A 26,895-nucleotide genomic window follows, 5' to 3' on the forward strand; every position below is an offset into this window, starting at 1 on the left:
GGTTTACTGCTGCATTTGTGGTTAAATCTGTGATGATCTGGATATGGTTATGGTTGCTGTACTGTAACTTGTCTTTACTGTCTTAGTACAATTTCCCCCTGGGGATCAATAAAGAATTTCTGATTCTGATTCTGATACTGCCATTACCATTAGCCAAGAAAGCTTCTTTAAACCAAACGGGATTTGAACTCTATCAGAAACGACAGATGCGCCGTAATATAGAGCTGAAGAAAGAAGACAGCACTGTGGTTATTTGGTAACCACATCATATCTTTAATCGGAATTGGCAACACATTCATGTTGCTTCCTGTTTAGTTTTTGCTGTTTTGGTTTGTGGTTTACACCTTGAAGTTTGTCATGTTGTTTGTCAGGCTTTTTGACCCTGCATGCTCATTGCAGGTCAGACATAAAACTAAATATGCTGAAAACAGTCATTTATTTAATTATTTAAAAGACAGAGCTAGATCAGTGACACAATCGAGCTCATGGACATTATTACACACATACATTTGTTTAGAGTTGATTATGAGCACTCTTCTGTCCCCTCTCACTACACAAACACACACACACACACACACACACACACACACACACACACACAAAGGAAAAACAACAGTGATAATCCTTTCTACAGATTGTCTGGCAGTATGGTTAGCTGGTTTATGGGCATGCGTCTTCTGAGGCTGTATCAATAATCAAACCATCTATACAAAAAGGATCATTCTTACATCACTACTGACTCCTAAACACATTTACAGCACAAATGAACATTTAGTATTATCAGAATGCATGTACATGTCATGACACTGCAGAGCAGTACAGTGAGTCTAAATCTCCAAAAACTAATATATTTACATTATTGTACAAAGCAAACATAACAGAAAACACAAACATAAAAATGTTAACTGCTGTAAAATATGTAAAGCAATGGTATTGCATGTATTAATGGCTACATTTTTAAGTCAGTGATTAGTGATGTATTGATCGCTTTGAGATGACATATACTGTAAGTATTAGCACGTAAAATCCGGTGTTGATGTAATACCAGGCTAGATGATGTTTGAGCTTGCTATGCTTAACGTTATGATGGTTAAAGACAGACAGTGAAAATCTATGACCTGTCAACATACACTTGTAACATATCTCATGATGGAAACATCAGCAGTGCAAGCTAGTCACACCGACACAACACAAAGGTAACTGACAAAACATATAAGGCAAATTGCACTTTCAAGTTTACAAAATAATCTGTAAACAGTTAGCAGACAACAACAGCAAAAACATTTTGTGTACATTTTAGAAGGAAGAAATTCTGTTCTGTAGAAATGACTGATCTGAGTTAACTGTTATGGCTAAACTACGCCACCACACACCGAATGCACTCATCATCATAGCTACATTGAATTCACTGAATGTAAACGCAGTGTATATGATGAAGATGTGCATGAATTCTGAAGAGGTAACCAAGCGAGGAACGGCTTGCTCCTACTGTACGTTAGATGATGAACACAGTGGATGGAGGCTGAAAGAAGACTGCAAAGCAATGGGAGAAAAATATGAACAAGGAATCTGGAGTTGTATAATGTAGACAGTAAGCTTTAAGGCTATAACGTACAAAATGGGTAAGTGCGTCATGGGTCAGAGTGGAAAACAGTACTACCTTGATATTTTTGCAATAAAACTGTCCCACACAAATTTAGCAGATCAGGCTTTTGACAGTTTTTGTACATGTTCAGTTAAAACACCTCCTATCTCTCTTTCATTCCACCATTCTGTCAATTTGTAGCAGATATACTCAGCATTGTATATTCCTCTATTTCCCCTTTAAAATGAGTGTTTCTTTATTCCCCTTTGATCACTCAAATTTCCCCCTCTCTTAGGGATTGTCATCCAGTCTCTTTATGTTCTCTTCCTTCCCTTGTCCTTTAGATAATTACAACTTCTTTTCCTTCCTTTTCCCACCCTCATTCCCTTCAGCCTCACTGACACCCTCCTCTCTTTGGTCCATGGCGAGCATTTCATCCGCGTTGCCGTGGCAGTTGTTGTTGCGGCAACCAGAGGCAGAGCGAAACGTTGCGGAGTTGGCAGAGATGGGTGATGGCGTGTCCACTTCTCTGTCAGGTCCAGAGCTGGAGGTGGGAGATGGAGGAGGCAGGGAGGAGGAGATGGAGGGCTAGAAGAGAAGAGAGAAGATTAACCTCCTACATAAAGTACACCCTCTGTCTTGTCACTGCCATGTGTGCACATGCTTATTCTTTGTTTTGCTCAGGTCTTGTGTATGTTTACCTGTAATGAGATGCAGGACTTGCTGGTCTTCTCTTTGACTTTAGCAAGAGCTCCTTTAAGTCCAGCAGATCTCTCCGTCATCTCCAGGGCTGCTCTCAGCAGTTTGGGGGTCTCCTGCCTAACAGGGGCTGCTGGGACCAGAGGGGGATCCTTAGCCTCTTCTTTGGGCTCAGGTTTCTTTCCCTTAGTGAGCATCTTCCTGTGGTTGAGACAGTAACTTCTATCAGACTTAGGAACAGACAGTAATAACTGCATACATGCAACAAAGCTCTTGTCTAAGTCCAGTTTGGATTTGGTGGCTCCACCATATCTGTATTGGAAGTCATACATCACTAATACCAGACAGATACAAAGCAGAGAGTACAGTGATGGGTAGAGTAAATGTTGTTGTGTGTTGTTTCAAGATGGTGCCGTTGATGTTTAACCTGGCCTTCTTGCGGAGCAGTTTCTTGGACTCGGGGTAGTGGACCAGGATCTCATTCAGGTCTTTCTTGTCCAGGATGAAGAGATTGGCAAATCCATGGGCGATTACATTTGCTGTGCGCCTGTTACCTCCGCCTACTGCAAGCAAACTGCCAATCAGAGAGATTATGGTTGAAAATTAAAAGTTCCAGAATTTTTTATGCAGTATTTTATTTTGATTTCATGAAAAATCCCAATAAAATTAGGAAAGGATTTAGCACCAAACCAGTGTGAAAATCATAAAATAAAGAAAGGTAAAGGAGTCCTGTTCTATCGTGGGAAATATGTAGTAATTATTAAAGAACTTTTTCTCTTCACCTGATCTCCCCAAAGACTGATCCTGCTCTAAGAGTGACAAACACCGTCTTCCCGTCCGGTCCTCCAACCACCTGCACCTCCCCTGCCTTTATGATGTACATCTCCCGACCCACTTCGCCCTGAGCAAGACAGAAGAGAGAGGCAGATGATGAGAGGGAGAGAGCGATACAAATGTCAAAAACTAAACAAATTTCCCACATACACACAAAAGACAGGCAAGTTTGCATACAGTATGTACCTTTTTGCAGACATAATCCCCAGGCAGGTAGACGACAGAGCGTAGGCTCTTCAGCATGTCAAAGATCATCTGTCTGTCACAACCCTGTCAGGAGGGGGACCAAAAACAAATGAGAAAACTATGGTTCAAGTCTATCTCTTGTTGATCTCTACATGGAGAGTGCAATAGTTTTATAACACAACAGGGTCCTGCAAAAAGACTGTTTTCATTCAGGTGGGAGGCTCACTGAACAATGGCTGACTTTCTGTATTATAGGTTTTAGAATATCATTATCTATCAAGTATACTGTGCATTTTTTTTATGAATTCTTACCTGAAAAAGAGGGACTTTGCTGACGATGGAGTAGTTGACGTCTACAGCAATGTCCAGACGCATTTTATCTGGCAACTGAGTCAGCAGCTCCTGCTCATCTGGAAGGCAGACAATAAGAGGTGCAGTATGACTGAAAGGTCAGATGTAAAAGACACGTGTGAACATGAACACATAATGCTCTCCTTACCCAGCATGCCTTGTGATTGCCAGGTGTAGTTGTACCAGGTTTTGACGCGGTTCTGGACGTCTTTGGGGATGCGATAGGAGGACATGTATTTAATAGTGTTGTCCATACATGTGCGGTAGTAGGTCTGACCTGCTGTGGCTGCACCAACCACATCACGCATCTGAGAGGCAAATGAGCAAAATCAAAAACAAAAACACACTGGAGCTTTTAATGTTAAATATGTGTGGAAGGAACAGATGTCTCCATTGCATTTATATACCTACCTGTCCAATCATGATAGAGAAGGCAAAGACTCCAACAAAGTAGTTGATGAGTTGGAAGACAATCTCAAACAGGGTGGTGGGGTCGGGCAGCCCGCCAATGGTGATCAGGGTCTTCACCGCAAAGTAGTAACAGCGAATGTAACTGAGCAGAGACGAGGGCAGGAAGAGGAAGATTAGAAAGAGGCAGAACAAGAGAATGGTTTGGTGATTTGTGTGTGTGTGTGTTAATCCCACCAACCTGTTGCCCTCGCCATTGTACACCCACTTGGTTGACCCTAGTCCCGTGAAGGCAGAGCCCCAGTAGTACAGACAGGCGTTACAGTGGAGGCAGTAAAGAAGATAGGTGGTGGTGCGGATCACCCTGAGAGACAGAGAGCAAGACATTTGCATAAACTGAGTGAGCAGACAGACAGAGATAGAGAAGAGAGTATCCAGTATGATACCATCAGGTTGCAGCTGACCTGTAGATGTAGGCTTTGGTCAAGATGGCCTCAAGACGCTCGTTGAACTCAAAGAAGGAGTTTATCTGGGGAGACATTGATAGAGAATAAATATTTGGTAACACACGTTCTTGCTAAAAAAAGTGGCAGGATTCTTAGTGTGTTACTGTAACAGGTTGTACTGGACTGTTTAGGGGAAACGGTTGAATATACAGTAATACACCTCCTCACCTTCAGCAGCCTGGGTAAGCGAAGCAGAGGGTTGATGCCAGTTTTGAAATAGAAGAGCTCCAGGGGAACAAGGCTGGCTACATCAAACTGAAAAACAGGAAGGTGCCACTTCACTGCTTCAATGATTGATTCAACGATTCATGTGTGAAGCCCAGAAAAGCAGAATACAATAAAAAATGTACTTTTATTGATCTCTAGGTTACTTACTTTGAAGCGTTTGGTTTTCATGTAATTCTTTCTCATTTCTTTTTTGTCACACTGTAATAAAAACAAAACAACTGCAGATATGAACAATTAACTGGCAGGTTGATTCTTATGGTCTTAAACTGATACTTTAAAAATTGAGCTACTTCTGTAAGTCCTCTTGTATGTGCAAAAATACAATACAGAGATTATTTATTTTTTTGGTCACTATAAAACAGACTCCCACCATGACATGGCACCCAGTTACAGTAATGGCTTCTGGGGTCCCACTCACCACGATGTCCCCTCCACGGACAAATTGCAGGCGCGGCTGGAAGATGGTAATGTCCAGGATGTAAATGAGGTCACACAGGTAGTCAGTCAGCAGCCAGTAGTAAATATTGTCTGGAGTCTGGTAGGGGAAGGCCCATCGCACTGGGATGAACCATGCATTCCAGTTCCACGCCAGAGAGACCAGTAACATCCACAGCACGTACATTAGGTCTGAGGGGAGAGAGGCGACGAGACGACAGGATGAAAGGAGTGAGAGAGATGGAGAAATGTAGGGAACTAGATAATAGAAGGATTGACATGTGTAGAGTGAAAGTAAGGAGAGCCTGGGATCATTCAGTATTCACAGAACAAGTGAAGCAAGCGCCAGCTACTATTATACACTGTTAACTAGGGAAATAAGCAGGAGCTAAACTGCATTATTAAGCACAATTTGCATTATTTGGAACTTGGTTTTGTGCTAAAGGAGAAAGAATGGTAACAACAGAAAATGAACTGTCACATAGTCCTTATGAATGTGAAACAAAGGGAAGAGAAAAGGGTAAATGACAGATGATTAGGAGACAGGTGTCTGTATTGTAATAGGAGGGTACAGTAGATTCACCTTTACCCAAACCATCGCATTATCATCACATATAAACACAACAAGTCCAAAATATTTCTGGAGTGTTTAGTTTCCTTGGAGATGAGCATTTAACAGCTCAATGAAATTTGTTTCTCAAGTAGTCAAAACCAATGCGTTATTTTAGAAATGTTGAAATAAAAACAGCCATCAGATGAGACTCTGGGTGTTTGTCATCCATTTTTAAGTAGTTTAAGTAAAGAAGATTGTGCTGTACAGTGCGATGCTGCAGGGGGCAGGAGGTGGCGGGGTTCTCACTGGTGAAAGGGTCGATGCTGGCAGGGAAGCGGTAGTGCACACAGGCTCGTATCCACCGAGGGGTTTTCACCTTGGAGCTGCAGCTAGACTGCTTCTCCTCTGCCCCACTCTCCACTCCTCCTCCTCCTCCTCCTCCTCCTCCTCCTGATGGACCTGCTTGTGCCTCCTTCTCTCCCCCGTCCACTGGCTGAGCTCTAGGAGGAGGCTGAGGAGCTGAGGCCTGAGGTGGAGCTGAAGGGAGGTGAGGGGGGAAGGGGCAAAAGGTCAGAAGAACACATGAGAAAGATTTAGAAAACTCACAGGCCCACATTTACAATTTTGGAAAATGGACTCATAACATGTTGTGGACAAGGCGCCTCTGCCTGAAAGGTAGGATGCAAAGAACAAGGTTTACTTGCAGTGTGTGGTGGTCTTTTAAAGGACTTTTCTGTGCCACAAATTAATGAACTCAACAAAATCTATTGGCTCAAATGTACATCTTACATTTTGATATGTTTGAAAAAGAAAAAGAAAATGTTGTTAATGCAAATATTGCCAAGCATTTTATATGGGGAAAAGAGAATGAACAAATCTTGAGGCACCCTTGTCCCGTCCTTAAGGCACCCACTTTGGGAACCACTGATCAAAACACTGAGGGGTGAATTAGGGACACAGGTGGTACAACTTCAGGGATGGAGGGAAACCTGGAGAGAACCTGCTACTGCTACTTCTCACCTGTGTGTGTCTGTCAGTGGGCATGATGTAGCTTTTTGTGTATAGACGGAGGTTCCAGGTATGACTTAAATGAATAGTAGTTCTTCGGCTGGACGAGGCTGACTCTTTTAACCTGGAAATAAAATATACTATAACACACAGCTGCTTCAATCTAAGACCACTATCTACCTCTATATTTCTCACTTTTGTGAGAATGTGACATTTTGTGCTGTATGTCCCTTGTGGTGCTACAGACCAGCTCAGTGTGTGTGTGAAAGACAAAAGGACCGAGACTCTAACTCACAGGGGATGATGCTGTCTTCATCTGAGCTGTCAGGGTCAATGAGCTTCTCCTTTGCCTTCTCCGTTCTCTCTTTAAACATCTTGACCAGCTCCTGAAGACGCTCGTTGACCACTGTACTGGTCTGACTGGCTGAAGATGCTGGACGCTCTTTCAGTCTTGGGGAAAAAAGTCAGACACAAAATTAGATGACATGTCAGCACTTCAATGAAAACTCCAAATGAAGTACTCTCACACTTTCTTTATTTTCATTTGGTGTGTGTGTGTGTGAGTGCTCACATGTCATCTGTGCTGTGCAAGCTGGACTGGCTGGGCCAGGCCCTGACAGAGATGTTTGCTTCATCATCGTCATCTTCACTTTGAGAGTGCAGCCTCCTACTGTTAGAGTTAAGTAGACACAGCAACATCTTTGAGACAGCGCTGCCTTAGTTAGATTATTGTTTGCGTGGTGTGGCTTTTCTGTACATCAAGCTGTATTTATAAATGTTAAAAAGACATAGAATCAAATATTACAATATAACAGCATATATGGAACAAAAGACAATGCAAATGATGATTTGATTAGTGAATGAGCAAAGACTGGTGTATTAAAATGGGAAAATGCATGGATTAATGAATAGTGACGGATAAAACATCGACTGGGCGGCACGATGTGTGGGTAAAGAGATAGATGGATGCTAGATGAGTCCATGCAGTATTTAATAAGGGCTGGATATCTTACATCTTTGTCCAGATAGTCCTGCGATTCCTTCCACTACTGTCGTGGATGGTCAGGTTGTGAAGTGATTGTGTGTGTTTAAGAGAGAGGGGGAATGGGTGAGAGAGGGTTTGTATGGTGTGTGTGCCAGGAAAACATTATATTATCCAATAAACAGATAACAGGTGGAGATAATCACCTACAGGTGACACAGCGATGATGCAAGTGCAAGATTAAGATGCATCCGTTTATTGACTTTTGCTACGTTATGACAAAAGCACAGAAATCTGTGAAAGCCATGCAGTGAACAGTACCTTCACACAGAACACAGAACAACACAAAACAAGAAGCACTCAGTGTCTGTCTATAATTTCTCATCCAGGTTGTCCATACTGGATTTTATATAAATAAAATTGACTTTCCAAACAATTTCAGCTGCTCTGTGATTCATATAATAAACTGTCTGTGTTCTGCATAAACACTGTGTGCTGGTTTGCTTGTGTGAGTGTGTCATTTTGGCCGCTCTTATTGTCTTTTATGTGCATAAAAGCTTACCAAATTAAGAAATGTATTTTTTTCTAGAGCAAGACACATAGTTTCTGCAGGACACTGACATACATACAGACCAACATTATGCTTCTACCAACTGTGACAGTACAGCAGACAGTAGAGGGCAGCAGATCCATTTCAAACAGCACAAAACAACAGGGAAAACCTGAAGAGTTTCACTCCAAAATGATACATTAATGATTCATTAAAACCATGAATGATGATGAAACATAATTCTATCACTGAAATTATTTGTATTTTAAAAGCAAATGTTTTGTGATCTTCTGAATTTTGTGTTTTGCCAACTACTAATATTTCATTTGATCTCTCATTTTGGATGAAAACACTCCACTTGCCAACAGAGAAACGTCCACCTTGATTTTGCATTTCTCTCTTGTGAAATCAATAGTTACTACAAGTACAACCCAAATGATCCATGCAGTTTCCTTACTCTTTATCTGCTTTACTGTGGATGGTGGGGGGGTAAAAAATATTATAAGGCACACCCAGATAAACTCTTGGTGAAACATTAAATGCAAAGAAAAAGTAAAAATAAAGCATGTCATATTGTGTAAGCTATAAAATGAGTCGCTGTCCTAATAGCAGATTACATGAAGTAGTGGTAGTGTTTCTCACCTTTGACGACCTCCGGAAGGGGTCACAGGGACAGTGAGGGTTGTGTGTTTGGGGTCCTGGGGGGTGAGGATTTGGGGGATATTGCTCTGTTCCTTCCCTCCTCCTCCCCCTCCTGCTCCTCCTTCCCCTCCCCTCTCGTGGTCTGAGTCGACATCTTCTACGTTAACGGCCGGTCGAAGGCTGAGGCTAGAGCTCTCTGGAGAGGTTGAAAGGCATAAAATGTTAGTAGATTAATGGAGAGTTTCACGAATAATGTGAATGTGTTAACACTGGGACAAACGGAGCTGCAGCACAGCACTGCGAGGGGAAAAGCAAGTCACAATTATATGCAAAGGTAAAGCAGGACAGTGTGAGGGGGGGCACCAGGACCTACATTGAGCTAATGCAAGAGGATCCACCTTGTGAACTAGGCCATGTATTAAGAGTGCCCTGATGGCTGAGAGGACTAGCTTACTCATCTGGCAAGCTATTCAGTCTGGCTAATCTGGCTCATGGTGCGCTGGCACACTTCTGTCAAATACAGTGTCAACAATCAGTGTGTTGCCTCCTCTTGTACATTGCTACAGTGTGTTACAGACTTTGACATTTTAAACTTTTCTTTTTTAAAAAAGTTCCTGAGTATTTTTTTCCCTTTTCCCTGGAATAGTTTGAGCATGTACATGCACACGTCTTCTTCTTACCTATCGTCTATCTTCAAAGCCCTAGCAAACAAATGAACTGTGATGCTTTATTCATATCACGGCTGAGCTCAATGAACATCTGACAGAACGAGACAACACATACACATACTAAAATCCACCACCACAACACCAAACCGCTACTGGACATCTGAACTCAGTTGATAATTTACTGCTTGCGAATTTCTTTTTTTTTTTTTTTTAAATAAAGTTTAGCGGCAATCAGTTGTTCTTTTGATTTCAGAGCTAGTTTATCTTGATGCCACATATTGTGAGTAACTGTTTACTTATTTTGACCGAGTTCAGGTATCTACAAGGAATCTCCAACTTTTCACCACTGCAGATTCACCTGCGGGTCTTATTGCTGAAATGTCTGAGTCATCTTCAATGAAGAATGCCGGGTTAGAGAGGCCTGACAGTTGGTGGGACGGTGAGTTGAGCTGCTTTGATGGGGGGCTGACAATTGGCGGCAGGCGTGGGTAGGACGGCACATTGGGCAATTCGAGGGCGCTACCGTTGGGGGAGGATGGAGACGGGGAGCGGGACCAGAGCTGAGGATGGTGAGGAGGAGGGAGAGGGGCATGTCGGACAAGCCGGTTCAGTTCAACGTCTTGCTGATTCTTGTCTTGCTTCTGTTTTTGCTGTTGTTGTTGTTGCTGTTTCTTAGGCATCTTGAGGCATAAGGCTGTTTAGGCGGTCCCGAACGTTGAGGAAGTACTGCTGCGTTCGGCTGGGAAACTGGGAGAGCTTCTGCGGGATGTTTGAAAAGCTCTGGGAAAGACTGGACAAACTGGGGCCGACTGAACCCTCTGAGCTTTTGGGCAAAAGCTCAGTCAGAGTCTGGGCGATATTTCGGGGGACCTGCGTGAGTCGGATCTGGGAGAGCTCTTGGCGCAATTCAGGAGGTAGGGAGGGTAGGGAGGGCAAGTACTTCGTCACGTCAGAGAGCTGGGTGGGTAGTGTAGGCATGGAGGGTATTTTGGGAGGGGAGATGCCGTTCTCTTTGAAGAACGCGTTGATGTTGCCGAGGCACTCGGAGGTGTGAGGAATGCGCATCAGGCAGCTCTTTAATGCATCACAGCTGACTGGCGCTATAGAGGAGACAGGTGGATAGGCATATATACAGTCAGGCAGAATATAAGCAAAGTGGGAGACGGGTTCAGTAGACAGTCAAACAGCAATGTAGACAGTCAGTACAGCACAGTAACAATGTGAGGTTGACAATATGTTTGATTACATCGTTGTGCCTCTATGTCTGTTAGAGTGTCAACAGACATAGAGGCACAACGATGTAATCAAACATAGGCGTAGTTGTCTGGATGTAGACAAGCATGTAAAACAACAGTCAGTTAAGCAACAAACCGGCCAGTTGGGCATACAGGAATAAAACTGCTAATTAGAGCTCTAACCACAGTCACATGTAGAATCTGTAATGAGGAAGATTTTCCTGAAGAAAATTCAAACAAACCTAAAAACATAACAGAACACAAAATAGTATAGCACATACCACCACAGCCATCCCCAGTAGCTTCCTCCTCCTGCAAAAAACACAAAACATATGAATGAATGGCAGGTGAGCATCAGTTGGGATCGGATATGACATATGTGGCTTGAAAAAACAAAAAAAACATTTCTCAAAAAGAATCACACATCAGTGTATGGTAGGTCCCCACACAACAACGTTAACATTTTAATGTATTTCTCCTTTCGGTCCTGCATGGGCTAAAGATGTGAGGATCCTTTGTATAAATTATGTGATTAGAATTTGAAGTAGATGTTGTGTAAGTAAAACAAAAATTTTGAAGAGTAAAAGGGAGGAATGAGGAAAGGGGGGGGGGTTCTTTATCAGAAAGGTTGTAAATGTGTCAGATTTCTGACATGAACTTATCTGAGTTCTTTTGATTCTAGCTTGTTTTTAATGATAGATATGAGAGGACAGGGAAGGAAAGGAAACAAAGACATAAGGAAACCAAAGAAATAGCAAAGTAGGAAGAAAGAAGAGGAATTTATATACAACAATGATGTTCCTAAATAAGGTCAGGCAATGCAGGAGGTTAAATTAACTGAGTCAGTGAGTCATGTGTATTACAGTCATATGGGTCATGACTGTCAACATTCATCACTGTGTATGTTCAACCCGTGGACATTACTTTTTCACCAGCGTTGTCAGCGTTGGAGCTTTGACCGTCTTTCTCTGCTTTCTGCGGCTGCTTGGTTATAGGCTCAGCTTCTGAATTGGCTTCCTGGGACTTGGTCTCTGCTTCTGGTTCTGGTTCAGGCTCCGGTTCAGAGGTCGTAACTGGTTCAGGACTTGGAGGTGGAGAGGGGGAGGTCTGCTGTGGCTCTAGATTTTTTTTAAATTATAGATTTCATGAGATTTAAATATTAGAATACTTAACAGTCATAAGAATAAACATCTGCTTGATGATGATGATGATGCAGATATTACAGAAACATACTATGATGAATAAATAATATTATACATAATGCAATGAATAATAATATTATAGAGAGTTTGTACTCGGATTATGGCGTGTTATGCTATCTACTTAGATTTTGTGAGTCCTTCCAGCTACAATCTTATTCGAGGGGACAACACTGTCAATTCAAAAGAAATAAACAGTGTGCGCAGTGGTAGGTGTGTGATTCTGTCTTGATCTCTACCTGGTTCATTAATGGTAGGTTCCTCTGCCTCTTCCCTCTCTTCCTCCTCAGCAAGGCTCTGTTCCTCTCTGCAGGATAAGACAGGGGACAAAGCAGTTCATGTCTCAGGCTGTCTGGCAGTGTGAGGGTCCCCACATTGTAACTTGGCCCGCTAAATGACAGCTGGTTCTATTAAAAGAGTACTACAGTTAGGAAAGACATGCTAGTATTTCTAGGGAAAACCTACTCTAATACAGAATTTACATTGTACTCTTCCAGCAATCTTGGAAAGTAAAGACAATATTTAATAACCCAGACAGCCATTTTCTGAAGTACTTGAGAATTTAGTGTCTATTTGCATAGTCTCTTGGAATCTTGTTTGCACCCTCTGAAAATGGTGACGTGGCTGTATTTGTACAGGTTAGAAACACATTAAAGTGGATTTGAACATAGAAAGTGGATGTGACTCAGCTATAAAATATAATAATATTGTAAATAATGGTATATAATAATATTGTTACTGAAATAATATTTAGGGTAGATTTTAGTATATAGCATGTGAATTGATGTGCAATGTAGGGGCACAGATGTGGTAACAGTGATACATTATTATTATTATTAACAGACTGCACTTACAATGGCTATAGAATGAAAAACTTTGATTGACTCTGATTTTAAATTACATTTTATTCTCTCCTATTCTTAATTGAATAATGGCCTGAAAACATTGAAACTCAAAACACAGGTTACATTCATTTGTCATACTTCTCACATTAACTTTACTCCATGTTAGCTAGCGTTAGCATAGTAGTTAACCCTGTGTTTTCTCTCTGTTGTTAGCATAAAACGACTTGGTGACCACCTGTAACAGGTAAGCTTACATAACGCCACTTATCTGTTTACATCAGGATAGAAATAAAGTTAGGGTTAAATAACAAACTTATTCATTTCATAACATATGTCAGTCTATTACCTAACCACGATGTTATCAGTTATCACAAGATACTCACTTGCTCTGTCAATATTCACCTGCGTTAATCGTTAATAGTCCAGACAGAAAATATCCACGAGCGTCGAGACACGTCAAGTGACACTATATCTGGGCTGTGGGGTCGTTTAAACCAGGTCAGGAGAATTTAGAGATTTTACAACAACAACAGTGGAAAATATTCCATTACACCTCCGTCCGTCATTTTCTCTGCGTCTCCTGACGTGAAACAGCAGCAGCTGGGGCACACTGTTACTGGGGGAACCGTGGGGCGGCGCGGGGGGGTCGGCTGTTGCCAAGGGAAGCTGTGGTTGCTATGGCACGGTAGTGTGATGCTGAGGCAGCGCGCGGCAAAGATCACATAACGAGAACCCACGGGATTTGGGACCTGACAGCAGACAGACTGGGAAGTGAGTGAGGCCTCCTCAGTGCTGGAAAGTAACTATGTAAATGTAAGTAGGCTACTGCACTTACGTACAATTTCAGGTACATTTCATAGTACTCCACTCCATTACAGGGGGAAATATTGCACTTTTTACTACTTCACTACTCCACTACATTTATGTGATAGTTAGAGTTACTGTGTATGTTAAGATTTAATATAGAACACTGATGATCAGCTTATTACAGATTTAGCTGCCCAACAGTTTATACAGTTGCATCATTAAAATGCTGCTAAAATGTTAAGGCATAAGTGAAAATAAAATAATAATCATCACATAATGCTCTGAGCAGGACCCTATTGCTGCATATTTGAATGCAGGCTTTTACCTTGTAATGATTTATATGTTACATTGTAGTAATGCTACTTTTACTTAAGTAAATGAGCTGAATACTTCTTCCACCACTGAGTCTCTTACTATGGTTTCATCATCAGTTCAACAAGCTGCTGGAGATGTGGAAATGGATAGTTTGTAAGTCTAGAATTCTGTTTACTATAGAAAATCTATATAAACATTTGAAGGTATGATATACTCATTCTAGGTGAAAGACTAAGGGGGCTGAGGGTCCTACAAAGGATTTCAAGGAAGTTAAGAACGGAGATATTTGCATTCTTACTCTGCAACTTCACTGTGGTCCACTTCGCTCTCCTCTTCTTGTGGCACTGGCAGCCTGGTCATAGTGAACATGCAGTGTCACTCTCATGGATGCTCCCATTTCCAAAATACTAAAATGCCCAAATGCACACACACCCACAAACGCTCTCTGTTTCTCACTCTCTCTCTCTCTACTCGGTCTTACTCTGCATCAGGCTCCTCCAGCAGCTCTTGACTCCCCAGTGAGAGTTTGATGGACTGTCCCTCACTGGCCATCTGTCTAACGGCCATCTCAGCTGTCTGCCTGGCCACCTCTTCAGCCATACGTGCCATCTCCACGCGCTCCTGCAGCAGACTGAAAGAGAGGCAGGACACACTGATATGATTGTGCTGTGCCATAAAAGAAATTTTGGATGTGACGAGAGTGTGTTCTTCTTCTTCGTTGTTGCCAAGACTTTAGTTCCCACAGCAAAACCGTCCTGCCCAACACCAAACCAGGTTAATTTAGCCTTATCACAACGTTTCGACCACTGTGTACAGCTGGATATCTATTGCTCCAGCCAATCAAATCAAGCTACATAGACGGGAAGGCTATAACTGCATAAAGCAAGGCAATCCATTAAAAAGACACTGAAATTACAAGTTACAGCTTGTCTTATCGCTGAGGTTTCGAGGAAGACTAATCAGAACAAATAGAATTGGTGATTCTATGTGATCTTAAATATAATGATTATAATAATTTTTATATAGCTGGTATTATTGGCTTATCAGGGTCCAGTGGGACTACTCTTTAGGACTGTTAACTAAGTTCTTTTGATTTTATATGATTTACAACCAGTTTAAATGTCTGACCACCTCCACCCTCTTGTCCTCCACCTCTCTTACCGTTCCTCCATGGTAGCCAAAGCTCCATCTTCGGCCTCCTTCTTGATGCTTGCGATGAACGGTGTCCAGCGGCCTGTCTGGGTCTCAGCATCTTCTTGAGATATTTTTGTCACATTCTCTGACGGCTCTGGCTCTGGATGGGGGACATCGCACTTCTGAGACTGCAGCACATTGCACTGCGTCGCCTCCTGCTGTTGGCATGCCATTGGTGATGGTTTGGAATGATCTTCGTGTTTCTGCTGGCCCTCGTTGTCTGACTCCACGTCCTCTAGCACCATGTCAGGTTTGAGTTTGGATGAAGCTACGAGAGGGTGACAAGGGTCCATTTGTGTGCAAGAAGCAAGAGACACGTGGTTGACATGTTGGTGATGGATTTGGTTTTGGTTTAGGATATATGAAGGTTGATTTTGTTGTATGGACACACATTACAAGCTGGATTTGAGCTAATGACAGAATTAATAAATCTACTGTTCAAGCAATACAGGGTTTCAGGCTGGACTGCTTATAATACAGGTATACAGCTGGGACTCAAGTTTGTACATCTACAGCTTTTCATATCTAATTTATCTTCATATGTAGACTATGCATGGAGGTAATGGAATGTGTTCCAGGTGGGGATTGATGGATAAGGCAGGTTATTGATAAGACGACCACAAGAATAATTTCACACTGACTCTTTATTAATCCTGCAGTATCTTTACATTATAGTATTTAATTATATGAATGTGTTCCAACACCTTGTCTGCATGACAGTCAACATGTTTTCAACGTGAGTGCGGCTCTTTCAAATCAAGTCAAACCCTCTGAAACAACACCACACCACATCCCCAGGCCACATTTCACAGTTCAAGGCCATAGAAAATAGATCAAGTGGATCAAAGTAGGCCATACACTGCATGCTCTTACATGTGTGTTGTGCGACCTCAGTTAAACCTGTGGAGAAGCTTACACGGACTGTAACACAATCAAGACCCAAACTGAACTTTCTCTGGGCACAATAATTAACAGATTCTTAAGAAGTAGGATTAATACATGAAAAATACACTATTGTTGCAGTTTATAGTATAGTATAGTATGTAGTATAAATGCAGATGCAGTAAAGTACAGTATAATTTGTCCATAAACAACATAATAACGAATAAACATAGCTGCCATTTAATTATTATTTCCAGATTTCTGTGAATTGGTGTAGGAAGATTTGACATTTTATACTGAAATTCTTCTAAACAGAAACACATTTGTGTTTAAATGAATGACTATTACATCTCCTATTGCTCTTTGTCCGGATATTAAAATGGCAACATGAATATATAGTGTAAATTGCCAAAGCTGAAAGCACAATAAAGTAACAGAAAAACATCCTGCCTGCAATCTTTTGTGCATGAAACATACAGGAATTTCAAATAAAGACTAAATCTTTCTGTGTCAAACAGAAGATGTGCAAATTCAAATCACAAAGACTGAAGACAAACACACATCTAATTAGCTGTAGAATTTACAGTACAAGATTTAGTTACACATTTTAAGTTGTAATACATTCATATGAAACTGTATTGAATACAGTAAGGTGAGTTGAATATATCTTTATATTCTTGTAGTATTTTACAGCTGCCTAGTTTCTGTACGGAGCTTCCTGCTGTACTGCACCTGTAGTTCTGTCAACAGTGCAATATGTCTATCGGTATCTGACTGTCTGTGTGTGTGTGTGTGTGGGAATCAGAGCGTCCCCCAGTCGTCTCCTCCTGCTGTTTAAGGGGCTCGCAGCGCCTTCCCCCCTGAAACAGAAGGAGAAGAGGGACTGAGTTAGGCTCCGACCGTCCGACCAAAACACCTCTTCAAAGACTATGGGGGGAAAAACAAGACGGTGCTTGTACAATCCTATCCAAATATTACCCAGATCCACGGGACTCGCTCAAAATGAGAAACGACCGGCATATTTCACCACTAAAAGCCATGTTATTAAAGAGATGTTTTGCTAGTTGTAGGCACTTTGTTGGGGAAACATTATGTGATATAGATCCACTTGATTGAACTGTGTATTGTGGCACTTGAGAACAGTGGTACTGGCAATATAATGGCAGAGCAGAGGATTTTCTTTGACAAAAGGACAATATAATAAAGGGAATGAAACCTAAACTCACCTTTCTGTAGAACTTCAGCTGCACCCTGAGAGCAAGAAAAGTAAACACAAACGAAAAAAAGGAAAGTAAAATGTCAGTTGAACTGCTATCAACATACCAGAGAAGATGGATGCTAAAGGAAAGGGTGACAGGTGGAAAGACAAGAAGAGGAGAAGAAAGAAAGAAGCATTTATTTACTCCAAAGATTACCTCGGCATCATCTTTGGGTGGAATGGCAGGCTGAGGCATCTTCAGGCCCAGTCCTGACACGAACCAGCCAACCACGCTGTCAAGAGACAAACTCATTAACTGTATGCACACTTTAGACAGTTACACATTTTGTTGTTTTGTAACATCCCAGTCCTTCCAGTTATAAGGGAAATTTCAAGGAGAACATCAGTAAAATCTGTCGGTGTTGTAATGCAGTAAGACGGATGGATGGATGACAAATAAAGCCAATTAAGACCTTCATGTCCGAAGCGTCATGTGGTCCATCTGGCCAAGCTGTGCTATACATTATTGAACTGAAACCACCTCTGTCCATATATTAATAATAGTGGTAGAAATATTATGTTGCAGCATGTTTTGGGGGAGAAACACAAAAAACCTTTAATGGCGCTCTCAGATGTAATATTTGAATAATACATGTCACAGAAGGAGAAGCACAGCTGTAAATAATCAAATTAGTGATCAGTTTGAGGGTCCTGGTATTGTGCATGCTGGCTCACTGTCAGGAGGGATCAATACGTACGAGGCCTTGCTATCAGTATCCAGTGAGATTCCGCTGAGAGATTCAGGTGGTGGAGACAAAACTGGAGGGAAGAGAAAGACACGAAGTTCAGTGTGCAAAACAAGAATCCATCCAATGAAGTCCAAACATGTCATTAGAGTAATGGAGATTTTAAGGTTGTGACTGTGCTGGGGGTAAACACATGTCCACTGGTGTGCATTGGGGCAAATGTGCTTTCGTGTGTGTGTGTGTGTGTGTGTGTGTGTGTGTACTTTTGTCCAGAGAGGAGCGTGAGGACTTGTTTGATGGTTCTATGGGTACGGCACCAGGGGGCAGTATAACTGGCTGAGGGACCATCTGCTTTATCCAGTTCACCACCCTGTAGCAGAAAAAGAGAAAGGTCAGCCACTCACATGTTTATAGTTATTTTGATTACATGTACTTGTGTGTACGTGTGTGTGTGTGTGTGTGTGTGTGTGTGTGTGTGTGTGTGTGTGTGTCTTTGAGTTGAATTGTCCAGCTGATCCTGCTACTGTACTTTGGACTCTTTAGACAAAGGAGTCCATCAAATGTCAGGCGCTGTTTGGCGTGTGTCGGTGGGTCAAGGTTCAGCTTTAATCCCTGTGAGTGTGTTGTAACGGGTGCTTTATACTCACTTGGGTGGGAACTGAGAGGTTGAACCGTCTACCTCCGACACCTCATCGTCTGACACCATCTCCACCACCGGGATGTTTGGGAGGGGATCAAAATCTGGACAGAAGATGGATAGACCAATCAGAGAGCAGAGATCAGCTCAGCAGTCCGGAAGGCAAATTACTGATATTTGAAAAGTAATTCAAATATAGTTTTTTTAAAAAGGTGAAGCACATAGACAAATGATTGAGAAACATACCTGGCATTGTTGCTACCTCATAGACCTAGAACAAAAGAGATAAAAAGCATTTAAAGTCAAGCCAACAGAGTATGGTGAGAAAATTTCTTACGTTTCTTATATTATTCATGTAGCACATTAGGGAATTATTATTACATTATTAATTGATAAATTAATTAAATTATCTCTTCTACTTTACATCCATTATGTCATTGTAAGCCCCACAAAGGTTAATGATCAAGTCCACACAGCATAGGCCACATATGTGTCTCCCCATGCGTGCCACTACTGGGGTCAGGGTGGGCTACAGATGGGGCTCATTGGAGCAATAAACTTCACTTTCCACTCCACATGGGCCCCTTTTATGTCCGTACCCACAGTACAGCATGTGGACTAAAAGTTCAGTCAAGGAGGGCTACAAGACCATTTAGTACGATTATACGATCATCTTGAATCTAAACATTTTTGATAAAATGTGTATCCCTTTTTTAACTAAGTTAGAATCTGAGATTTTCCTCTGGGGTCAATCCTTAATATGAATATTTCAATATATTACTTTTGGCAATGTGACAGTGACACGAAAACTGCCTGCAGAAATCACTGAGGAGTTTGTTCTGAGGAGTTTTCTGGATGTTTATCACTGAAGCCCCAAGGCCTCCAGGTAAGAGGGCTGTCACTGGAGGGCGTTAACCAGGCTAAAGCCCCTGTAGATTCCTTTATAAGCTTAATCCTTACACATGATTAGTCGTATAAGCTTGTGGGACAGTATTAAGTTGCTCGAGTCAAATGTCACACAGTTCCAAGATGTAGAGTCTCTTGTTGTTGCTTGGCTGAATTACTTGATTTATCCATTTGCTCATATATACATAAGTGATAATGAAATAAAACACGTTGTTCCTATTGTGTTGGAGTATTGGTTTCTGAAGAGAAAAGTACTGTACTAGATTATTACCTATGGTTTATTGAAGACCATGCATTTGATTATATTGGAGTTCTCGATGTTTAAATATAGATTAAGATTATAGATATATAGGTGTTGTAAAGCTGAATCTGTATCACTAAACGTTGGAGTTTACGGGCTAAATAGACACACTGAAGTCCTCGTGTCTCACCTCAGTGTGGTCGTCGTCGCCGGTGTTGTTGGACTCTTTGTACTTGTCATCAGGCTGAGGCAGCACCTTGGTCAGACCCTGAGTGACCCAGCCTATGACTCCAGACCTGGGAGAAAAACAAAACTGAATTTACCTTTTGAAGAATGTATTCAGCAATAAATATTGAATCTTATCCAATCGCACTGTACCTTTCTCCATCCTCTCCTGACTGGTGGATGGCAAAGAAAGAAAAAAAATAGAGAATGAGAAACATTTAGAGGCCAAAAGAGTCTACCGCAATCCACAATTATAGTAATACCAATACTGCTGCTTCTACTGTAATAGTTCCTTTGATAAAATGGTTTCCGTTTTGCTTTTGAAATAAAACAAGAGGGCAGATACCAAAGTAGAGAAATACTGTGAGCAATATACAGCAATATACTGTGCAGTGTTGTAAAAGTGCATGTGCAGACAATTTAATAAATGCTGCTGTATCCCACATTATGTGAGTCTGTGTACCATAGTTTTATCAAAATGTGATTGCCTTTGTCTAAGATGTCCTGGTGCTTTGACTTCATCAAGACAGACAATAATTAAATGACATTTCACATTGAGGTTTCATTTTGAAGTGAGACATGGCTGGCTTACATTTGGCATTTCAGCCCCCCAATTTATCAGTCTGCTCCTTAACAAGCAAACATAGCTTTATCTCTCATAGGACAAAATGTAGAAGACCTGCAGGTTACACGTCCACTCAGACATGTGTACACTCACCCTGGCGTCAGAGTTGGCCCTGCTGAGTCGCGGGGAGCCAGAAGGTTGAGGCAGGGTGCTGGCGAACCCATTAGACAGCCAGCCTAAAACTCCACTCTGGCCCTGGCTGTCGAGGAGGTGAGGAAAGATGTCAGTAGGTCCACACACACACGCACACACACACACACACACACAAGTCACGCAGAAACACTTGTGGGCAGAGAGGTTTACCTGTCCTCTGAAACCTCGTCTGTGTTTTTCAGTGGACTCTTCACTGTGGAATAAGTACAAAAAACAAAACAAAATACTCATGTTTTAGATGCATTCTTACACATAAGCAGACAACTCATGTAAACACATCTACTGTATGTGTGCATACATATCTAAAGGTGTGGTACAAATAGAATAAAATAAGCTGAAAAATAATCCTCACCTTTAATTTTGGGGTGGTCCTGCCAGGTCAGAGAGACAGAGACAGAAAAGAGTGAGAAGAAATACTCAGAAATTACACTGTATGTGTGCTGGTGTGTGTGTGTGTGTGTGTGTGTGTGTGTGTGTGTGTGTGTTGTCATACAGCAGCTTCATCTGTCCCGGGAGCTTCAGGGAGTTGGGGGACCACTTTCACCACCCAGTTAAACATCCTGTTGAACACACACACATAGAGTCAGCCTCTCCAGAGCCCTTCATCAAACATGGGTCATAATGATGATGATAATGATGATAATTCCTAATAACTTTCCTCATGTCTTAATCAAAGCAGCCACTTCATCTGTCAGACAGAGAGCCCTTAACTGGAGCTAATGAGGTTTGATGAGGGACGCTCACCTGCTTCGTCTTTGATTTTATCTCAGCCAACAGAATCAGAATCAGAAAATAAATAGTTTCTGACTCTGATTCTGATTCTGATTCTGATTCTAAACATTTTTGGCCCAACCTGAAATGTCTCTCTATGGTCTTGACTCTTTTTTCACATCAGTCTTTAAAACTGTCTGTCGTGTCTCATCAGGCACATTTGCAAACTTTTACAAAGGCATGCGGTGCCTTTACAATCCACCATTTAACTGTGAAGAGAAATAGAAATCAGGATCCTGTCTCTAATGCAGACTTCACGCAGGAGTCAAAAGTCAGAGGAGACTGAGGAGCAGAGGTTAACCTCACTCAGGCAGCAGTGCACCGTAAGCTGCTTTACCAACAGCCTCCTCACACAGGTGACAGAGGGTTAAATCAGTTACTTAGACCGGGAGAAATCTGTCACAAATGTACAGGAAGAGGACAAATTGAACTGGTCCGGCACTCTGATTCTAGATTACAGAGCCACTTGTCTGCCATAACCTCACATGGCCGTATTATCTGCTGTGACAGTTTATCATCCTGTTGAGATAATCCACTTCAGCAACGGGGCAAAGAGCCGCTGAACCTGCAAGATGTCCCGCTGTCCATCATACAACCTATTCCATATGCTATGCATTTAGACAACAAACTCAGAATATCACAGTGAGCTCCCCCTAATAATCCACTGCTTTATTCTTGGATCTAAACTGGATTTCTACAGGCCTAGTTTCAAATTCGTAGCCTTGGATTACACCGTGCAGCTCTGTCCCCTAACTAATCTACAGCCTTCTTCACTGCTTAAGGCCTGGATCAACTCCTGACGCATGTCCTCATCACACCAGCTCATTCTCAGTCATCAAAAGAGCATAAATCAGAGGAAGACACCCCGAAGACGTAGTTCTTCGTCTACTGATTGTGTTTGTAATTTAGGAAGGATTTGTGCATTTAAGCCTCTCTGGACTCAGATAAGACCTGGCAGTACAGACAAAAAACATCTAATCACAACAACATCAACATTTCAGCTCATTTAAACTTCTGCAGCAACTTCAGCCACTGTCTCTTTACCAAGACAAATCAGCACTCAGGTATTCATTTAGCCACTTATGTTATCTACACGTTAAATCATGCATTTCCCTACATCTGTACAGAATAACTTGTATAACTTGAATAACTAATAAGACTTGTCTTCCTTACCTGCGTGTCTACAGGTGGTTCTGCATGCCGGTGGTGTAGAGATCCAGAGTGCGGCACAGCCAGCACAGGTCTGCTGGAATTTCCACAGCGGCTGCCTGGGGCTAACGGGATTAACCAGCACCACCTGAAGGTCAAGGCACAATCCTGAACCATGAGCCACCGCAGATTAACGGCAGAGGGACGTATCGTGGGGACATCATCCCCGTAACCTATAAACTGTTATCACTCCCCCATCACAGAAGACAGCAACAAGCAACAAGTGGTGATTCCCAACTCACAATAACCACAGACTGCAGGAATTTCTGATAGAGAGTGCACTTTTCTCCAGCAGCTGTAGACAACCATTCAACCATTCATCGTGCAACCATTCAAACATAGTGCAAGTTGCAAAGTATTTGTGATATTATGTGTTTGCATCTTGATCATGAATCTTGGTTTTTATTAAACTTCTCTGCCAAAGGAGAGAAGTTTTGTGTGTCTCAAAAAGGAGATAATTTGTTTTCAATGTTCCTTTGGGTATAATTAAGTTACATAGAATAATTAAAAATGCATTTCTCTTCTGTACTATATGCACAATGTACTTGGTATGTACTCTCCCCTCCACCTTGTCATCTCTGGTCCTGATTATCTCATATCACATCCTCATTACAAGTGACCTCATCAGCAGTCACGCACTGGCCAGTGATGAGCCATATTAAGTCAACCTTTTGACTAAATGACAGTCAGGAGGAGACAGATGAAGGTAAAGCTTATTAGTCAGTCTCAAGGTCTGATGATCTACTTCCTGTCTGCGTTTCCACAGCCATATTAAGACCACAGCTCTATCAATGGTCCTAGATGTTTAACAGTAGAGGTGGAAAGTAACTAATTACTCAAGTACTGTGTGTACGTACAATGCTGAGGTACTTTACTTGAGTATTTCAGTGTTCTGCTACTGTATACTTAAACTAAGTATTACTCCACTAAAAGTCAACAGCCATGCTAGCACCTCTATGAGACCCTTTCAGACGTCTGCTGTTAGCAGCTCCACCAAAGAGTGAACCTCTCAGATGGTTTCATTTAAACTGTTGGAGGCCCAAAGACAAACTATTATCCAGCTTTTCCACAAAAAATCGTTAAAATTAAAAAAAAATAAAACATTAATCATCTTCCCACATTTATCTTGTGAACATTTGGAAGGGCCCAATTCTCCTGCACTCCTCCCACAGTGAGTACTTTTACTTTTGATACTTGGAGAACATGGAGAAAGGAGGGTGGCTTAAGGGGAGACAAACAGTATGGCTAGAGGAGAGGAAAGCGGGATGAAGAGGAGGAGAGAAAGCATGGCATGATGCCTGAGAGTGATTAGCAAGGATCAACAAACAACCTGTACAGGCATCAGTCATGGTAAATTGTACATGTAAGTTTGACAGAAGGGCACGTAATCAGAAAGCCACAGACAGGTAGAAAAACATTCACCAGGTTGGACGAGCGGATACATCTCAGTTTCAGCATCCAGTGAGGCCTGTCATTGTGTTTGAGAATGGGAACTGCAGAACAATTTAAGGTGCTGATGAGGCAGGAGGCAGCGGGCAGATCCCATTATCAGCTCAGCAGGGGATAAGCTGGAAGAACAGGTCGATGACACAGACCCTAGGCTGGAATATGGCAGCAACATAGTGGCCTCAATCCTAATTGAACATCTGGATAAGACAAGAGACAGGGGGCAAATGGGGCAAAGACTCGGGGGAGAGGAAGAGAGTGAACAACTTAACGATGGTCTCTGATTTTGGGGAAACTTTGCTGGAAACCATAGTTGTTCACACAATTTCTTCATATTTAAATAATTATAAATAAAAGAGATTGAAATGAAAAACAGAGTGGATGAAAGAGATGAAAGAGAAAGCGGGTGCGGAGGTAAAGCTGTAGTGGATGATCTGTGATGGAAGCTAATCCTGATCACCTCTGACATAAAGACATGCAGGGAAGGAGCTCTTACTCACAACGACAAAGGCAATCATGCATGGACCTCATGTGCACACACATACACGCACTCACAGCTGATTGGTGGAAAAAAGTACTCAGTACCTTTACTTAAGTAAAAGTAGTAATACCACAACGTAAAAGTACTCCATTACAAGTAAAAGTCCTGCATTACATAACTTAGATGGTTATTGTTGTACCTGGTGGAGGTGGCTTATTTTAATTACTTTATATTCTGTTTGGTATTGTAATCTATAAACATGCATATTTTATAGTTTATTACGTTTAATGTGCAAAGTGTGTGCAAAGTAAACTCCAACTGTACATAAATGTAGCAGAGTAACAGTACAGAAACAGTATTTCTCTATTAGATATATTAACTGTATTAAGTAGTATAAAAAAGTATTAAAATTAAGTATTAAGTAGCATTAAATTGAAGCACTCAATAAGTACAATTACCTACAAATTATACCAATGTAGTGGTTGAGTAAATGTACTTAGTTCATTTCCAGCACTGTATCTGTGTATAAGCACCCAGATACACAGACATGTTTTTGTGTGAGCGTTCACTTTTACCTCTTGCCTTACTTTAGTTTATCATCATCATTGTGTGTGTTTAATGTGAGGAAAGCAGTGAACAATTGGTTTTCAACATTTTAGAGGCAATGATTCCCTCCTGTGGCCAAAGGCTGAATAAACTCCTTGAGCTTGACATTTTAACAGCAGGCTTAAGGTGAATAGTAACAAGAACATGAAGCCAAAAACTGCAGCAAAGAAGTGTTGCTTTTACCGGTGAGTTTTATTGTGAAATATTTAATGTACTCTACACAGGAGTGCACAGGCCTTACAGAACATGCCCTGCATGCATCAACATCGTCGTAATAATCTACTGCTGGTCTTACAGAATACCTGAACAGAAACAAAATTTACAAAACTACAAATGATAAGTAGAGTAAAAAAAAGGGAAGAAACACATTTTTAAAAACTTTCCCTCATGCTATTTATAGTTAAAAAAAAATGCCCCCCAATATTCACAGAAAAAAAAGGCACAATCCAACATGTACGACAGGCCAAAACAAAATACAGGCATACACCTACAGCAAATGGTAATGATTGGAGCATGTGCATAGTGGCTTTACACAGACACAGATAGATAGTGGGAGGCTCAATTAAGACAGGATCACCTTCTGCAGATGTTTCCGTGCATTAAGTGTCTTTTAAATGCTTGAGCTCACTTTCCAGAAGAGTGGAGAAGAAAATTAATACATTTGGGAGCACATATGGTAAGGTACAGCAATGACACCAAAAAAATGAGAGAAAAACAAAAGGAAAAGGAAATGAAGAGAAAGATAGAGGAGGGGGGGGGGGGGTCATCTCCAGCTCATGACAACAAGCAGAGCAAAAACAAGAAGACTTGAAAAGGAGGAGAGGACTGGAGTGTCCCAATCTAGGTCAGGAGGTGCAACGCCAGCGCTGCCCCTCCCCGAAATCCTTTCTCCCTCTTTCCCTCGCTCCTCCTCCTCCTCGTTCAGAGAAAACTGGAGAGGAAATGCTGGCAGAGCCCTCCCTCTCCCCTCCTCAATCTGTGCCTCCCCCGGGTTCTTTCTTACCCTTGCCATCCCGTTCTCTCTCATTTCCCCTCTCTCCTTAAACCCACTACCATTTCTAATACCTCCTTCTTTTTGCATTTTCCCCAACTCCCCTCTCTCTCCCCCCTCCTCATGCCTGACACTACTAAATCAGCCGCATGTGGGCTTAATGGAAACCAGACCCCGACCCATTCCTCTCTGGCCTGCAGGCTTCTCCCTTGTACACTTAATTAGCTTCTATTTAGCTTTAGCCTGACAAAAGAAGAGGAGATACAGAAAGAGGGAAACTGTTGCTATGGTTTTACTCTTCACAGATCGAGTTGAGATGGACAGGATTTGGACACAGGACACTTTTCAATTCTTCTCGTTAAATGTGAATAAATCCCCCTCCTCTTGTGTTTCGCCCCAGCCCTGGCACCAATCGTATATCAACATGTCTCCGCTGGGATTGTGTTTTTTAGTGGTACAGTCTGAACAGTTGGCTGTGGTGGGAGGAGGGGAAAGCTGGAGCCCATGTGTCTGTGTGCAAAAACTCTATGTGCCTTTGTTTGGGTAAG

At 41.8% G+C, this 26,895-nt stretch overlaps 1 protein-coding gene across 1 annotated transcript; it reads right to left on the minus strand.

Moving 5' to 3' along the window:
• Nucleotides 1–1,495: 1,495 nt before the first annotated feature.
• On the minus strand, nt 1,496–26,368 carry LOC139286321 (cyclic nucleotide-gated channel beta-1-like). Its single transcript, XM_070907068.1, has 36 exons — nt 26,360–26,368; nt 22,788–22,911; nt 20,994–21,036; nt 20,784–20,889; nt 20,219–20,238; nt 20,031–20,136; nt 18,940–18,964; nt 18,704–18,797; nt 18,320–18,426; nt 18,069–18,129; nt 17,528–17,603; nt 17,339–17,363; nt 15,198–15,498; nt 14,518–14,667; nt 12,309–12,376; nt 11,803–11,988; nt 10,350–10,735; nt 9,994–10,195; nt 8,968–9,163; nt 7,365–7,460; nt 7,089–7,243; nt 6,092–6,322; nt 5,216–5,424; nt 4,945–4,995; nt 4,738–4,824; nt 4,528–4,592; nt 4,305–4,427; nt 4,067–4,208; nt 3,804–3,963; nt 3,617–3,714; nt 3,305–3,388; nt 3,067–3,185; nt 2,712–2,858; nt 2,287–2,485; nt 1,963–2,173; nt 1,496–1,533 (listed from the first exon to the last, which is right to left on the minus strand). Exons 1-36 carry the CDS (start codon nt 26,366–26,368, stop codon nt 1,496–1,498), a joined length of 4,500 nt encoding a protein of 1,499 aa, XP_070763169.1.
• Between the last annotated feature and the right edge of the window lie 527 nt (nt 26,369–26,895).

Source organism: Enoplosus armatus, chromosome 6 (assembly GCF_043641665.1).
Source record: "Enoplosus armatus isolate fEnoArm2 chromosome 6, fEnoArm2.hap1, whole genome shotgun sequence".
Taxonomy (NCBI): Eukaryota; Metazoa; Chordata; class Actinopteri; order Centrarchiformes; family Enoplosidae; genus Enoplosus; species Enoplosus armatus.

Bases quoted from the DNA above. Each gene is read 5' to 3' on its own strand.
- LOC139286321 (XM_070907068.1), bottom strand. The intron at 11,989-12,308 runs GTAGAGATCAAG...AAAAAAATCTAG, and splicing joins ACCTACCATTAATGAACCAG to AGCCACAGCAGACCTCCCCC. The intron at 2,486-2,711 runs GTTAAACATCAA...TCTCAACCACAG, and splicing joins CTGCTCCGCAAGAAGGCCAG to GAAGATGCTCACTAAGGGAA.